At 43.8% G+C, this 17,035-nt stretch overlaps 1 protein-coding gene across 3 annotated transcripts in view; it reads right to left on the reverse strand.

Annotated features, from left to right (window-relative positions):
• The window catches only part of LOC124777167, a 614,765-nt gene that overhangs the window by 14,407 nt on the left and 583,323 nt on the right, over positions 1–17,035 (reverse strand). For all 3 annotated transcript variants that reach the window (XM_047252476.1, XM_047252474.1, XM_047252477.1), the window contains exon 8: positions 14,161–14,257. In XM_047252476.1, the coding sequence (XP_047108432.1) occupies positions 14,161–14,257 (97 nt within the window). The remainder of the gene's footprint in view (positions 1–14,160; positions 14,258–17,035) is intronic.

The following is a 17,035-nucleotide window of genomic DNA, read 5'->3' on the forward strand; positions in this document are numbered from 1 at the left end:
CATGGGAAAAAAAAAGCCTGCGACCAGGATCACTGGAGCATTTGACGCTGCGCCCTAATCGTCTTTTCATCCCTGCCTATGGTGTCTCCCTGAACTAAAATGCACCGAGAGAGCTGGCCGCTGTAGCCGAGTGGTTCTAGGCGCTTCAGTCCGGAACCACGCGGCTGCTACGGTCGCAGGTTGAATCCTGCCTCGGGAATGGATGTGTATGTCGTCCTTAGGTTAATTAGGTTTACGTAGTTCTAAATGTAGGGGACTGATGATCTCACATGTTAAGTCCCATAGTGCTTGGAGCCATTTGAGCACCGAGACAGGAAGCTGATTAAGTCACTGGAACGTTGCTATGCTTTCTGCAAGAAGCAAACCTCATATTCTCGTATGGGAATCCTAATTTAGTCTATCTGTTGTTTCTCTAACCCACTCCAATCGAATGTAGCGATGATTCCTTCGGTAAGTTTTCGGCCGGTCCCCCTTGAATAATTCCCCAACTGAGCTTGGTGTAACAGACCCACTAAAACTTAACCTCATTTCTTTTCTCTTTTGTTTTTTCACTGCCACTAAACGTGCTAAGTTACGCGATTGTTATGCCAAATGGTTTCTCGAGAATAAGGAAATCAATTTGATACTGACGTGACTAATTTTTCGCTACGCACGATCTGGCCCCTGCGCGTCCGTGGCAGCGGAGACGCAATGGCGCATCTTCCCAGAATTCCGTGGTCGAGTCAACAAAAGACAGCGCCGGGGAGGCACGCACGGCGGCGCGGCCCAGCGCCGGAATGCCGTCCAATTTTGTGCGAATTAGAAGCTGTCACGACCGCGTCAGCGGCAAAGCGACAAGTCGCCTCAGTATCCTTTATGCGCTACCGCTGCGGAGGATCCCGGCCGGCCCAAGAAAGGAGTCCAATTACTTTCACTGGAATACTTGGCTTTTGTGCGGAGGAATTCGATTGCCGCAACAGATGGTGCAGTAATTACAGTCGGGCGTGGCGTTCGGGCGCCACACATGTGGCAAGTTTTTTTGGCTAGCTTACCTGTAACAAAAGTGAGACATATATTTTTTTTATGCAGTACGTCGTCCTCCGACTGGTTTGATTTCGTCCTATATTTCCTTCATTGGTGGATTCGTGCCATCTGACATCGTCAATAATCAAATTTCTTATAGCAATGATCAAACTTGACATTTGGTGAACACGTGTTTTGTTTACATTTTTACGTGAGTTGTTTATGTTTTCATAGAGTTTCCGCGTAACCTAGCGCCCTTGTTGTTCCATGAAATCATGTTACCGACCGCTACTTGTAGTGGATAACTATGGTAACTATTTTCAATGTTATCAAATAGTGACGAAGTACTCTATTTTTTTCCAGTCAGTGCAAACTTTAATTTTATTAATGTATTACATACTTAATATGTTTTAGAACAGTTAGTCTAATTCTGAAGACGACACTCATAGTAGCGTCGTAGCCTGGTCAATTTTGACTTTATATTTGTAACCGAGGGCTTATTTGTTCTAATATTGTTATCAAATAATAATTTGATTATATGATTTTATATTTGTTCCACTGATTTAATAATAACATTCACACGATTTTCACTCTCTGCAAATTACGGTCTTCTTTCTTTGTTGAGGTCTACTTCACCGGAATAGCGTAGTGCATATCCCGCTTCTACTTTTTCGTTTGATATCATACTTTAAATTCCCTTTTTAACACTCCTTAACGGGTTGGTACAGTGGTCCATTTAATTTTCATCATATTTTTGTAACACCGCGTATCAAAAGCCTATAGTTTACGGATTCTTCAGTCTTCCAATTGTAGGCGTTTCACTTCTGAGAGTGGATTTCGTCTTCTACGCAGATTCAAAACCTTTCCCCATTCAGTATTTTGCTGAAGAAGGTCTTCCTTTTCTGCCCTACTACTACTTTTATGGCACCTTTGTCTCATAAGCTGTACGTATTTTCCTACAGAAATCAAGGCCGTAAAATTATTTTTAAAAAATTACAATGCTAGGACGGACGAGATGATACACAATAGAGCAAATTATAAGAAATAGGTAATGAGGTAACAAAATTAATTTATTGCCAACAGTCGTAACACACATTACTTTGATGTACAATAACATCCGACTGAAGGTGGTACAATAACACTGGAAGTTGTTGAGGAGAAAAAGAATCAAAGCTCTGTCGTATGGAAAAACGCCGTCAACAAGTAATCGTTTATTTGTTACCCGCGGAAATAACGGAAAGTACAATAGATTTATAGACGTCAGTGATGGCTGTATAGTCTTCCATACTAGACGTCCAAATTCTGCCATTTTGCACTGTGCGTTTCTCAACTTCAAAGCATCACTTTTCTTTTGAGCTTATTTATCTACAGAATCTGTTCGCTTTATTTTATGTTAATTGTTCTGGAAAGCGTGTACGTCTGGACTCATATGTAGCAAGCCAATGTTACCGTTTAATGGAAAACAGTAGTTCGTACCAAAATAATTTCAACGTCCTTTTATTGGCAGTCACATGAATGTCCAATTTTCTTTTATGCTTATCGTCCATCAGAAAAAGCTTTGGCAGAGGGAACGTGAGAGTTCCTAAGTCTGTTTTGAACAGCGGCACAAAAAAATTATGCTAATTGCTATTCTAGAGACGGATGTGCGGAACGTAGCATAAAATTCACTGAAGTGAAACCTGACTACAATTCCAGAATGAGATTTTCACTCTGCAGCGGAGTGTGCGCTGATATGAAACTTCCTGGCAGATTAAAACTGTGTGCCCGACCGAGACTCGAACTCGGGACCTTTGCCTTTCGCGGGCAAGTGCTCTACCAACTGAGCTACCGAAGCACGACTCACACCCGGTACTCACAGCTTTACTTCTGCCAGTACCTCGCCTCCTACCTTCCAAACTTTACAGAAGCTCTCCTGCGAACCTTGCAGAACTAGCACTCCTGAAAGAAAGGATATTGCGGAGACATGGCTTAGCCACAGCCTGGGGGATGTTTCCAGAATGAGATTTTCACTCTGCAGCGGAGTGTGCGCTGATATGAAACTGACTACAATTGTCTGAAACGGTGTATTCTACTCGTTCATATCGATTTGGTTGGAATCTGAAATATAAAATACTGCAACAGTCCGCTGAACGACTGTGCCATGTCAGTGGCTGTGTGATCTGAACTTTTATATACAATAAATTAATTTTGTACCACTATTTAGGATAACGTCAAACTTTATCTTCGCTAGGACCGTGTTAGACATATTCTGATTATGTCACCGTTCTAGTTGCCACGGACGTTCCGTTTACGTGTGTGTGTGTGTGTGTGTGTGTGTGTGTGTGTGTGTGTTCAAATGGCTCTGAGCACTATGGGACTTAACATCTATGGTCATCAGTCCCCTAGAACTTAGAACTACTTAAACCTAACTAACCTAAGGACATCACACAACACCCAGTCATCACGAGGCAGAGAATATCCCTGACCCCCCCGGAATCGAACCCGGGAACCCGGGCGTGGGAAGCGAGAACGCTACCGCACGACCACGAGATGCGGGCTGTGTGTGTGTGTGTGTGTGTGTGTGTGTGTGTGTGTGTGTGTGTGTGTGTGTGCGTGTCTGTACAGATGGTTATGGTGTAATACAAAGTACAATCTGGCGATCGACAAATTCCATCGCGTCAACATTATCTGGTAGAGGTTCTTGGAGGAGAGAGCACAATGCGTCTTGGTGAAGGCGTTCCCTAACGCTCTTCTTCGTGACATCACCCCCATACTGTTCAGGTCTTGGGTTCGACACCCCGTTGTACCTCTGTCTCCTCCTGCGTACTTATGTTACCGAGCGGACAGTTAGACATACTGCCCACGACTGTCCACTCAAGCAGGACGGGCAGCCACGCCGTACATACTAAACGTGTCGGCCGTGGCGACACTACAGAACAGTGGCCACTGGGCGGGAAGCTACAAAGTGCAGTTGTGCGTGCGTGTGTGTGTGTGTGTGTGTGTGTGTGTGTGTGTGTGTGTGTGTGTGTGTGCGTGCAGGGGGCAGCTCGGGCAGCCACGCGGCACCAAAGTGTACCGTAAATCAGGCCACAGCGGTGATAATGGGCGTCGCCCCAGGTGTTGCGAGAGACAGGCCTCTCTGCCTTTACAGAACGCCCACGCGCGTTCTCTCGGTTGAGATGTCTTGCAGCGATACGGGTGGGTATTGGCTGCTATTCGCCGGTCTGGCTGCATTCGTTTCAACTACACAAGTCTGATCGTTTAACATTTGTTGTTTTACAGAATCTGCTTTTTCAGGCTACTAAAAATCTACCTCTACTAGTATGATCACGGTTTCTGCAGCCCCGAATTGTAATCGCTAGGATTTGATCGGAAAGGGGACAAAAGAACAATTTCTAACAAACTGAGTGCGAAGATTACTACGTTGCATATCAGAAATCTCCACTACGACTCTTTCTGACCGAGCAAATGGGTCTGTTGGAGCATGTCTGGAAACCGATCCTTTGCATCGCTCGACGAAGATGATCCGTACGTTACTCTATGCATACTGGTCACGTGCTGCTTGGTGTTTTCGGGCGTACAGCCCCGTGTTTCGGATTTTATATTCTTCTAGTATTCCACCCCCTACGCATTCGCAGATACACGTAGACAACATACATATCACAACCACTTTTTAGAATCAGCTGCAATATGAGGTGTCCAGTTAAACAAAAAGTTAGTGGCGATCTGCCTCCATCAACATATTAAGGAAGTTCTTGACTCCTGAACTGCTCCAAATGGTCTCACGGAGCTATGAAATATACCTCTTTAATCTATTGCTGCAGTATATTCCTTAGGACCAGTTAGATGGTGTGTGGGGGCGGGGGAGACGGAGGGAGGGAGAGAGAGAGAGAGAGAGAGAGAGAGAGAGAGAGAGAGAGAGAGAGACCAAGTTTGTGGAGGAAAAAACTGCATTGTTTCTAGAATCGCATTAGAAGCTCGCAGTTTCAGTAAGTATCTCCGATTGCGTGAGAGTCTGAACAAGAATCCATATACATAGACAAACCGTTTCCGTACTACACGAACGAACATGAAAAAATCTTTTCTTCCTCACCTTAAGTTGCTATATTTGCAACCCTGTAATTAATATAGTAACCCACGATATAAATGAAGTTCTCGATGCCATGCATCAATGCAACAACACACATCGGTAGTGTGATGCTGCAAGTCATGTGAATATCCGGTGTTGTTTACCTTTGAACTTGTCTTTCGTACGACATTCAATAGTTGGTTACAATCTAGTCCAGACGTTACTAAAATTAGTATTATTCGTTAAAAACAGTCTTGGTTGCAATTTTCGTTTTTTAATTTTCAACAACGCGTTTCGCCTTATTTAGACATCTTCAGGTTATCTTAATTTGGTATTTCTTAGAAGAATCCTTCAGTCAGTGTAGCCAAAGGGCATCGTAGAATGTATCAGGCTGACATCGCCTTCGTTAAACTTAGTAAAAACGTTTCTAGAAATACCAAATTAAGATTCTAGAAATGTTTCTAAGAAATACCAAATTAAGATAACCTGAAGATGCCTAAATAAGGCGAAACGCGTAATTGAAAAATAAAAAACTAATATTGCAACCAAGACTGTTTTTAACCAATACTGTTAAGCACTGGTTTGCTGTATGCCACATATGGACTAGAAGAATTTCTAAAATTACTATCACTTTTACTCTCAGAACACCTGAGGTACTGAAACACATTGTTTCACATCTTCACTCCAGTAGCCAAAGGGCATCGTAGAATGTATCAGGCTGACATCGCCTTCGTTAAACTTAGTAAAAACGTTTCTAGAAATACCAAATTAAGATTCTAGAAATATTTCTAAGAAATACCAAATTAAGATAACCTGAAGATGCCTAAATAAGGCGAAACGCGTAATTGAAAAATAAAAAACTAATATTGCAACCAAGACTGTTTTTAACCAATACTGTTAAGCACTGGTTTGCTGTATGCCACATATGGACTGGAAGAATTTCTAAAATTACTATCACTTTTACTCCCAGAACACCTGAGGTACTGAAACACATTGTTTCACATCTTCACTCCAGTAGCAAGAAAAATCATTCGTCCCTGATTTCAGATCACTGGTTCATATTTGAGTCGTTGTGTAATCTCCGCGTTTCCTTCGAATTTGTAAAGGGAATTTGTTATAAACTGGTCAATCACATCCGTTCGTCCACTTAACGATGAATAAGTGGGCTCCAGCATGACTTTTGACATGCAGTATCACTTTGAAAGTGATTATTAACTTTTGACAGCATGTGAGTGGGATAGTGAGTCTGAGCACAACACTGAAGTACAGTACGCTTGCTTCAGACTGCGTGCGCGACAGCTCGGTCACGAACGACCTCCTTGATGCAATATATTCCGACAAGCTGCGACTCTGTCGCAAGCGCCGGGGCACTCTCGTCCACGGTTCACTGCAGACTGCGGCGCTGCGAGGCAGGGGTCGTGAGTTCGCGGCCCGCCTCGTGCCTGGAACACGCGAAGCGCGCCGGGGAAAGTTCAAACAGCAGGCGCTGATCCCCCGGTCCGGACCCCGGAACACTCTCTGCATCCACAATGAGCCGTTTTCCGATAATGGATACAGAAGCCGACGCTCATTTGCATGTCGGACGGGGGCCGAAAATGCGAATTTTTGTTTCGTTGATTATGCAAGGACGAAAATAAAGAGAAACGTTGGTTTTAAAGGCTTAATCAGCTTTATATTTCGCAATTTATCAATGTCAATGATTTTATGGACGTGCTCAGCATCTTGGCATACTGGTGATCCGTCCAGTTCCCAGATGTGAAACTGATTTTCCAAAGCAATCATCCCCCCCCCCCCCCCCCGCCATCCCCCCTTTCCTTTACGCCACCTCTGGAACAAGCTGCCCAGTAATACACGCACTACAGAAGAGAGACTATATTCAATGGGAGCCTGAGGTGTCTGCATGATTTATTCTGAGCAGCACTTGAAAATGGCTACACGTTTGCAGCTTTCTTGTAGTGCTTCATAAGGTACTCATTTAAACAGTCTCTTGGAAAATACTATTGTTTAGATTTTATTTTTGCTATCATCGGCTTGCATCCCCTTGCGTTCCGGTACGAGCCGTATTTTCGTCAATCAACGAAACTATGGAATATATACCTGGCATTATTGCTTTTGCCTGTTCTCTTCCTTTTCCTTACTAATCTTACCTTCTTCTGTTCGTATTACCCCTTTATCTTCTCATTAAGGTTCTCTGTGTTTCCATTTGAGCGAACTTCTGCTCCTGCAGCTAAAAGTTTGAGCTTTTATTTCACAGCTTCTGTTTCTGTTACTGTATTATCACTTTTACTTTTATATAAAAATCACATTAATATCATTACTACTTTGTTGAATTCAGTCCATTTTGCAGTATCAAAAACAGTTACTCATTGTTAGCTCTTTCACTGTTTTTTTTATTATTCCTCCCTGAGCAGCTTTGTTCGATTTATTGTTCAACATACCTACTGTGTCAACAGGAAAAGGCTGTCTTTTGATATATTCTGACTCTTCAGGGATGATAGTTCCTCAGTATAATTATCTTTGTACTTATAAAGTGCAAAAAGGACTGTTAAATAGTAAATGGCGCATTACACCTCAGCAAGTAGTCCGAACCTTTCCATTTAGTGCTATTTCCTAGCACAGTGTCACAAAGACCATGAAGGCAGCCTAAGAAACGATCAATGATTTACCCCATAGATACTGAAGTGACGAACGCTGCTGTTTTCTTTAGTTCCGTACAGAAAGGGACAGGGAAGGTTGTTGTTCGTGGCAGAACTTTTTTCCATTTAGCCCAATCTCATAAAAGCTGAGAGGGCGCCAGATAGCTTATAGGTGGTGTATTAAACGTTAGTATAAACAGTTTACAGAGGATGGGTGATTGTACAAAAGGAAAAGTTCTGGACGGCCGAGAACGAGTGATGAAAATGTAGCACGCATCCAGCAAGCATTTGTTCGCAGCCCAGGAAAATCGACTCGCAGAGCTAGCAGAGAGCTGCAAATTCCACAATTTCAGCAGGATGGGGCGCCACCACATTGGCACTTATCTGTCCGTAACTACCTGAACGTCAACTACCCGAGGCGATGGATCGACCGCCAGGCAGCCCGTGACAGAGCACTTCATCACTGGCCTCCAAGAAGCCCTGATCTTACCCCCTGCGATTTTTTCTTATGGGGGTATGTTAAGGATATGGTGTTTCGGCCACCTCTGCCAGCCACCATTGATGATTTGAAGCGAGAAATAACAGCAGCTATCCAAACTGTTACGCCTGATATGCTACAGAGGGTGTGGAACGAGTTGGAGTATCGGGTTGATATTGCTCGACTGTCTGGAGGGGGCCATATTGAACATCTCTGAACTTGTTTTCGAGTGAAAAAAAACCTTTTTAAATACTCTTTGTAATGATGTATAACAGAAGGTTATATTATGTTTCTTTCATTAAATACACATTTTTAAAGTTGTGGTATTCTTTTTGAATCACCCTGTACACGGGAGCCCCCTGTCCTATGCTTTGCTGTAGCTACAGGTGTAAATATCTGACTGCCTGGCTGCTAGTAACATGTGAAAGCCACGCCTCCCCATTCCTCCCTGCGGCTTTCTGGAGAGCGACAGCAAGCAGTCTGGACCGGCGGTGGACCAGCCGCCGCGGTCTGCGCCTGTGGTCTGCTGTGACACAGTAACGCTGCGGGCCCTGCGCTGTTTTTACGGAATGTTCTCCGCGGCCGCCGTGGCATTTCTACAACCTGCGGTCGCCGTGTCGCTTTCCCCTGATTAGGAATAAATAATACCCGCTTGTAGCCGGACCACAGGCTCGCGCTGCTGTGTGGCTGGCAGAGAGGCATGCGCCTGTCTGCTTCCACAGACGCCACCTCGCTGTCGGCTGGCTCAACTCGTCCCACTGCGCTACCATAAACACTGACTGCGCGAGGCAAGCTGCGCACGAGAACACGGACCTTTTCCCTCCATTTGTCACGCTAGGGGACGTTTAAAAATAACGACGCCGGATTCTGCATGTAGTAGACCACAAGAAAATTACTGCCATAGGGATATATGCTTCGTCCACTTACGTAATACTACGGTCAAGGTGAAAAAATCTTGAAAACGCTGGACTCAGATACAGAAGGTCTGGAATTCGAATCTCCACGACCTGTGCTGTCTCCAGTTTTTCGTGACTCCCGTGGATCACTTGCGACGGCAGCTAGACGTGGTCCTTCGACACAGACACAGCCATGATAAAGCCTGTATGTCATGTCAACAGAGACACACTTATTTCCTCGACACAGCCTCCTTGAACTGAGCTAATACGCTGTCTCTATTAGCCATCATTTGACTTTCAAACTTTGTCTTTTCTTGTCCTGTATAGTATAAACTGCTCCACCGAGCGAGGTGGCCCAATGGTTAACACACTGAACTCGCATTCGGGAGGACGACGGTTCAAACCGGCGACCAGTTATCCTGATTTAGATTTTCCGTGATTTCCCTAAATTGCTTCAGGCAAAGGCCGGGATGGTTCCTTTGAAAAGACACGGCAGAATTTCTTCCCCAACCTTCCCTAAGCCGATGGGACCGATGACGTCGCTCTTTGGTCTGCTACCCCAAATCAACCAACCAATAAACTGGTCTCGTCTTGCACGTGCACATCACACAGGAAGTATGCTCAAGCAGAATCGAACGAATCTTCTTGCAACAGTAGTCAGCTACATGCAGTACGCTCTGCAAACCTCAAAACTGTCGCAGATACGCTCATCCTTTAGCACGTTCCACAGCATTTCACGGAGACAACTGTTCGACATATTCTTCTGGTGTTAGTTGCTGTCGTCACTGCTGGTAAGACGCGACTTACTAACGGACATGCGCAATTTCAGCTAAGCTAGAAAATATTCATCTTTACCAGAAAATTATTAAGATATTCGAAGTCAATACAACGTCAGCAATTAAGTAAACACCCGACGGTGCCCGATGCAGAATGGCAGCCGGCCGCTGTGACCGAGCGGTTCTAGGCGCTTCAGCCCGGAACCGCGCTGCTGCTACGGTCGCAGGTTCGAAATGGTTCTGAGCACTATGGGACTTAACATCTGTGGTCATCAGTCCCCTAGAACTTAGAACTACTTAGACCTAACTAACCTAAGGACATCACACACATCCATGCCCGAAGCAGGATTCGAACCTGCGACCGTAGCAGTCGCGCGGTTCCGGACTGAGTCGCAGGTTCGAATCCTGCCTCCGGCATGGATGTGTCTTATGTTCTTACGTCAGTTAGGTTTAAGTAGGACTGATGACTTCAGATGTTAAGTCCCATAGAGCTTAGCGCCATTTGAACCAGAATGGCAGAAACGGTAGAAAACATTTCGGAAAGCCACCCACAAAGGACATCTGAAGAGCTTATGTGAACAAAATGACAATCGCAGAATTTCGACAATTTTTGTAGGAGAACGACATAACTTTTTACAACATCGTGAAAATTTATTGTTGGAAACAATAGAATATAAGATAGCTTATTCGATGGAATGACCGAAATCAAGTTCGACCTCGCGTATAATGAAACAATAATGAACAATAGAAAGATAGCTTACTCGATGGAATGACCAAAATCAAGTTTGACCTCTCCTACAATAAAAACTATTCTGACACTGAAACCGAATTAAACTGCTGTTTACGTTCTCGAATCCTGTAGATATCCCAAACCAGGCAGTCAGTTTTATTAAAAACAGTTAATAACAGCGCTTTTCAATCACATAATAAAGCTGAAGGCAGCTGTGGAGATGTGCCTTAGAGTAACACCTAAAATTAATATATTTTTGGAGTTGAAAAATTAATACTACGTGCCTGGCAAGTTAAATGTGAGGAAAATGATATCTCACTCACTGATACAATATATTTTCCGCGCAATAGACTTCCGAAAATGCACTCTCGATACACTGCATAAGTGATGATTTCTTATGTAAACACAATGATGTTTTTAACAATACCAGTAATGTAGAACATCGGTATAGAAAGACACTTAGGTCGTTACAAGATGACAGCTTTGGCAGTTATGTAACATTAACAGCCTTACAAAATAAACAATGTAACAAAGAAAACACTGTAACTGTGTGCTGCCAAAGTTTGTTGGTAATACTACTAATGACAGTAAAAAACGTTCCATATTTTTTTATTATTAAATATTCAGACAATATACTCTCTTAAACATTAAACGAAAAGGCTCTAAATAAAGATCACACGTCGAAACGGAACCGCTTGACGATCTTTTTGTTCTAGAACCTTTAACTGTTGTTGTAAATTGGCTGAGGACGACTCATGTTGCAGTCAGGGCAGCAAGAGTACTCGGAGTTGACTCTGGAGCAAATAGATAATATTCATTTGGAGACAACACGGTCAGCTATTAGTTGTTCGATGGCGCGTTTGAAGTCAGAGAATGTACAATCAGATTACCTCTAAATACCAGTTACATCTCGTTCACCTATATAGTGTTTGGAGTGCTGATGATGTAATTTGGGAAAGGAAAATACTTTTGCACTACTGTTTACGAACTTATGACCTGGTTAAGTGTGGAAAATTGTTTCTCGTGCGAAGTAAGACGGGGAAAGGTGTTGCAGAATAGGTAAGTGAAACCATTACAACACATCCGTTATGTCGTCGTAAATACGTACGAAAACTGCACCCTTTTGTAGTTGTTGGAGCGGTATGCTGGTGAAGCTCGTACCTCGTACGTTATTCGCTCGGAGTAGGCATTTACACAACCACGGCGAGGGCGACCGGTGGGCGTGGATCGTTATTCTGAGGAGGGCGTCGGCAGAGTGGCGCGCTGTCACGTCCTCCACGCCGCAGGGCAGCATCCTTGGGCCACTTCTGCCGCTGACACTCATCAGCGCCGCAGCGGATGCTATCAGCCGGCTAACAGCTGCCGCCGGCCGCTATCTGCCGCCTCACTGCTGGGGAGGATGCTTGCGAAAACAGCCGCCAGGTGGGATCAGCTAGCGAGGACATCTGCACGCTTCGTGTACGCACTCTCTTTCTTCGTTCACGCACGAGACACAGGCCAACGTACGGAAATGTCATCCCAGTTTCTTCTCAAATAACGATTTGCAATTGAGCCGTAGTAGCACTCAATTTCCTGCAGTTCAGTGGCGTCATTTTGGAAATACTCTACTCTCCAAAATTAAAGCATTAAACAGAAATCTTGCAAAGTTGCGTTTACACTGCCACAAAAACGTTTATGCAAGTGACAGTAAAGTAGAAACAACGTAAAGAATACAAAACGTAAATAACTTCGTTTTTTTCCAACTTAACGTATCTAGACACACATTCCGGCAACTGATTACTGTGCTCGATACGAGGGGTGACCACCTGTGGCAGCAGTACAGGCATGACAACGGTGGGGCATGCTGTAAATTACGTCATCAGATTCATGTTGAGGCAATAACGCAGAGCTCCTGGCATGTCTTTCAGATTGGCTGGTGGATACTGGCGAGATGCAACCCCTCTCCCTAGTGCATCCCAGACCTGCTCTGTGGGATTCAAATCGGGAGAACAAGCAGGCTACGCCATGCGTGGAAATTCTTCCGTGTCCAAGGAAATATAAACCACCCATACTCTTTGAGGTCGAGCATTATCGTCCATCAGTACGGAGTCTGGGCCAACAGCACCTCCCAACCACGCCATATGAGCCAGAATGAGATTTTCACTTTGCAGCGGAGTGTGCGCTGATATGAAACTTCCTGTCAGATTAAAACTGTGTTCCGGACCGAGACTCGGAAGGCACGAGACGAGGTACTGGCCGAATTAAAGCTGTGAAGACGGGTCGTGAAGCGTGTTTGGGTAGCTCAGGTGGTAGAGCAGTTGCCCGCGAAAGGCAAAGCTCCCGAGTTCGAGTCTCGGTCCGGCACAAAGTTTTAATCTGCCAGGAAGTTTCACCCCATATGAGGTCCCAAGACCTCGTCACGATACCTGACAGCAGTTAAACCTTGCCGATTCAACCGTACAAGTAAATGAAGAGGTTTTCGAGTGGTCAACATAACCCGTGCTCACACCATTAGGGACCCTCCTTGATATCGGTCCCTTTCCACAATGTTTGCGTCCCGAAATCGTGTTCCACGTTCCTTCCAGATGCAAATCCGTCGAGAATAGCTCTCCATACCAAATTGGGACTTACCTGTAAGGCCCACTGTTCGACCGTCCAGATGGCATGTTGACCGTTCCACTCTAGACGTTCCCTTCTGTTAAGACGCGTCAGAGATACACATACATCAGGTCTCCGGCAGTAAAGGCCACTTTGCTGAAGCCTTCTGAGCGCCGTTTGCCTCGAAACAACACGTCCGGTACATGCTACGGAGTCAGATGCCAGATGCCGTGCGGTACTGAGGCAGTACCGGCGTCCTCCAACAGCCAAATAACGGTCCTCTCTTGCTGATGTCAAATGCAGTCGACCTTGCTCTGGTCTTCTGGATACAGTTCCGGTCAGTATGACTGTTGCTATATCCGAAAAACAACAGAACGGTTCACGTTAAGCCATCGGGTCACATCAATTTGTGACTGTCTTGCTTCCATTCTTCCTACATCCCTCCACCAGAGAGGGTCTGGTAGGTGTTTTCACTGTGCCACACAGCAACGTCTATGGCTGTGTACACAAGGCAAGTACTACCCCGTTTGATAGGTGCCCCGATGTCATCCTCTCCATGGTTGTTCATTGAGCGGAATGCTACATTCCATGCAGAGTTTGTACCATTACAACACGAATTAGATATAGGCCCAGGAAAAAAGTGTTTTGTTGCTTTAATCTTTGATACCAATGTATGTGCTGATGCCAAGGGACCTACTGGTAACGAAACTGTCCTGACAGTGCCGAATGAGGTGTATCAGAGCAGTGCCAGCTTTGTCTTCCAAATAGAGACACAGTGAAGATGCATAAGAGCAAAGCTGACTATAAAAGTGCTGTACACGACGTACTGCTAACAAATGATGCTTCCAGCTAACTTCTGGACGGAACTGGCACACATACGTTAAGGAGTCTTCAACGCTGCCTCCCTGCTCCATGATTCTCCAGTTTGCACGATACCTTATCTTTCATCGCTCCTGTAGTTGGAATGTAACTAGGCGCTGTGGACTGTGGAAAGCTACTGTAAAGTGTGGTACTCACCATATTTCTTGCTGTCCTTCGCCTTGTCGCGACCACTGCTTCTGGACGACGGGAATGGTTTCAGTCTGTTGTCTTCATCGACGTCATCGTAGTCCGGCTGTAAGAACAAATACCATAGTTATGTCGAGTTTTCTGATGTTTTAGCGGCTGAGATCTAAGTGTCATACAAGGTAAACTCCCTTTATGACACAAAAATAATAAAACGTGTACAGAATAAATAAATAACATCGGTTTTATTAGTCAATACATGCGTAGTAGAAGAGTATAATTCTCCTTTTCATTTCGTTCTGTTAGACACCCAGGTGCGTCAAATGCATAGCAAAAAGGTAGAGATTGCTTTGTATTCGATTTTGTTGCCCAGGCAATTGTGTTGTGTAGAAGTTCCAGAACTCGGCTGCTTAGCCAAAAGAATTAAGAAAATCATAAATTAAGTACAACAGCTCAGCTGCTCCCTTTCCATCTACCTATGAAATGTGCAACAATATATTCATTCTTAAGCAGTAAATAATAAAATATACACATTAAATAATGAAGGTAAAAGCGCTATCGAATAAAAGGTTTTAATATACCAATAACTTTTAGTTTTGTTAATAGGCTTCTAGGCTTTTACGCGAATGATCACTTGAGTATCATCGCAGCTAATTTATCTTCTGATTCATGTCGAATCTGAAATACTTCATCATTCCTATAAAATTAACGAAATCTGATTGCTATAAAAAAGCAGCGTCAGGAATATAGTCATGCGTTAAATGATCAAGTTCGTTTGATGTTTCACGCAAATTACTTCCGATGCCTACTACGTGCTTAGTCTTCCATTTTAGATGGTAAATGTTTTACTGCACTGGCTCTGCCTAACATTACATACGCTAATCTAGGACTTCGAACTGTTCTGCGTGAGGTAAGCAACACACACGACAAGGGCATAAACGAAAAATTACTTTCTATATGCATCTGTACGTGCCCTAATGTCTGATTTCTTACCCTCATGTTCAAAATGGCTCAAACGGCTCTGAGCACTATGGGACTTAACTTCTGAGGTCATCAGTCCCCTAGAACTTAGAACTATTTAAACCTAACTAACCTAAGGACATCACACACATCCATGCCCGAGGCAGGATTCGAACCTGCGACCGTAGCAGTCGCACGGTTCCGGACTGAGCGCCTAGAACCGCGAGACCACCGCGGCCGGCCCCCCATGTTCGCAACGTGGGATAGAAAATGCTGGAAGCGTAACTGTATCACAGTTTTGTTCCAATACAGCTTCTCTGAACCCAACAGTTTCGCAAGAACATGATTTTCCCATTTAAATTCTCCGAGAACAATATGTCAGAATTTATTTCGCCAACATCTTCTTCAGGGTTTCCTTTACAGACACATTTCATTTCCTCTAAACCTTTCCAACAAGTCTTTCATTAGCCATCCCTTACACTGATTTTTCTTAGGTTTACTTCTAAATGCTTAAGTGCCGTAACGGGCTCAATAGGTCGGGCAGCAATCCTGTAATCGGATACTTCCTGTTCCTTTGTCTCTGTCATAGGCGCTATCTGACAGTTATCCACTTTCAAAGAGAGTTGCCCATAAATTACACCGAATGGAACTTTTTTACTATTGTCCAATCATGGCACTTTCCTCACAGAACATCATCGTCAGCAAACGCTCTTAACCTTTATAATCTTATTGTTCTCTCTTGGTTCTGTTCATAATGCATATTACCCATCATCGGTTATAGTTACTTGTACCACTGCACATCGTCGCACGCCTTTTACAGGGAATAAAATCCGCTAAAAATATCTTTAAGTTTCGTGAGGCGAGCGTAACGTCAGAACTATCCCTCTCGTGCCTTTATCTTCATTAAAGCCACACTGATCGTTGTCTAACGGAAGTCAAATATAGATCTGAAAATACCTGTCAGGCCTATTATTAATGAAAGGTTTGGCCGTATTTTCTGTTTTTCGTTTGCCCACGAGACACCATTGATTTTGTGGCGACGTAGAAATATGTTGTAGGTATCTGCCTCTCATTTCTTGACACTTAGGTGGCTTGCTTGTAAATTTTGCTGGTTATTTTGTTAATTTGGTGACGCAAGACTGACTGATGACGTTGACGACCTTTCCCACTTCAGGAGAATCTTGCGTGGTCATTGGAAATGGAATTTGGGACGTTCAGTTCGTAACAGACGATTTTAACTATTGAAATTGAAATCCATTATTCTTATTTGCAAGTAATTTTACTTTCGAGGTACTATATTTTTATTGATTTCTAGTTGTTAGTTGTTCTTCATCAGTTTTCGTTTAGCTTATATATAAGCTGTACATCTTATTTCTTCATTCAAATTTTATTAAGCTTCGAAATAAAATGTACAGGTTTTTAGATATTGTGATCAGTGGGATACTTGAATATGTACTCTTCTCAGTGCGTTAGTTGTTTTTCTGTCCGCATCTAACAGACTACCCAGAATCACATCACATAATTTACTACCTGACGTTTTCTGCAAGGTCGTAACTGTACCACTATGTGGACTGCGTCTGCCAGTATAAACTAGCCATTTTGATTCCACGTGTCCAGACTTCAACACCTAACTTGCTATCAAGGAGAAAATAAGCGTTAATGACTTTCTTCTCCTTATGTACTTGGAGGTATTAACCAGCCTAAAGACATACTACTGCTAACAGGTTCTCTGCAAACGAAGTGAATACTGATGCAAGGCTGTTCAGTACACCGTCCTCAGTTGCCAGTAAAAATGTTTGCACTTGTACCCACGAGGCAGTGGAGAATCGTTGGTTTACAAATCAGGTTATTGGGTTCCAGGTCTAATGATAAGTGCTGCCGATCCTCTATGATAAATTGGTTACGTTTCTAGCAAAAAATTATAAAG

Source organism: Schistocerca piceifrons, chromosome 2, assembly GCF_021461385.2.
Source record: "Schistocerca piceifrons isolate TAMUIC-IGC-003096 chromosome 2, iqSchPice1.1, whole genome shotgun sequence".
Taxonomy (NCBI): Eukaryota; Metazoa; Arthropoda; class Insecta; order Orthoptera; family Acrididae; genus Schistocerca; species Schistocerca piceifrons.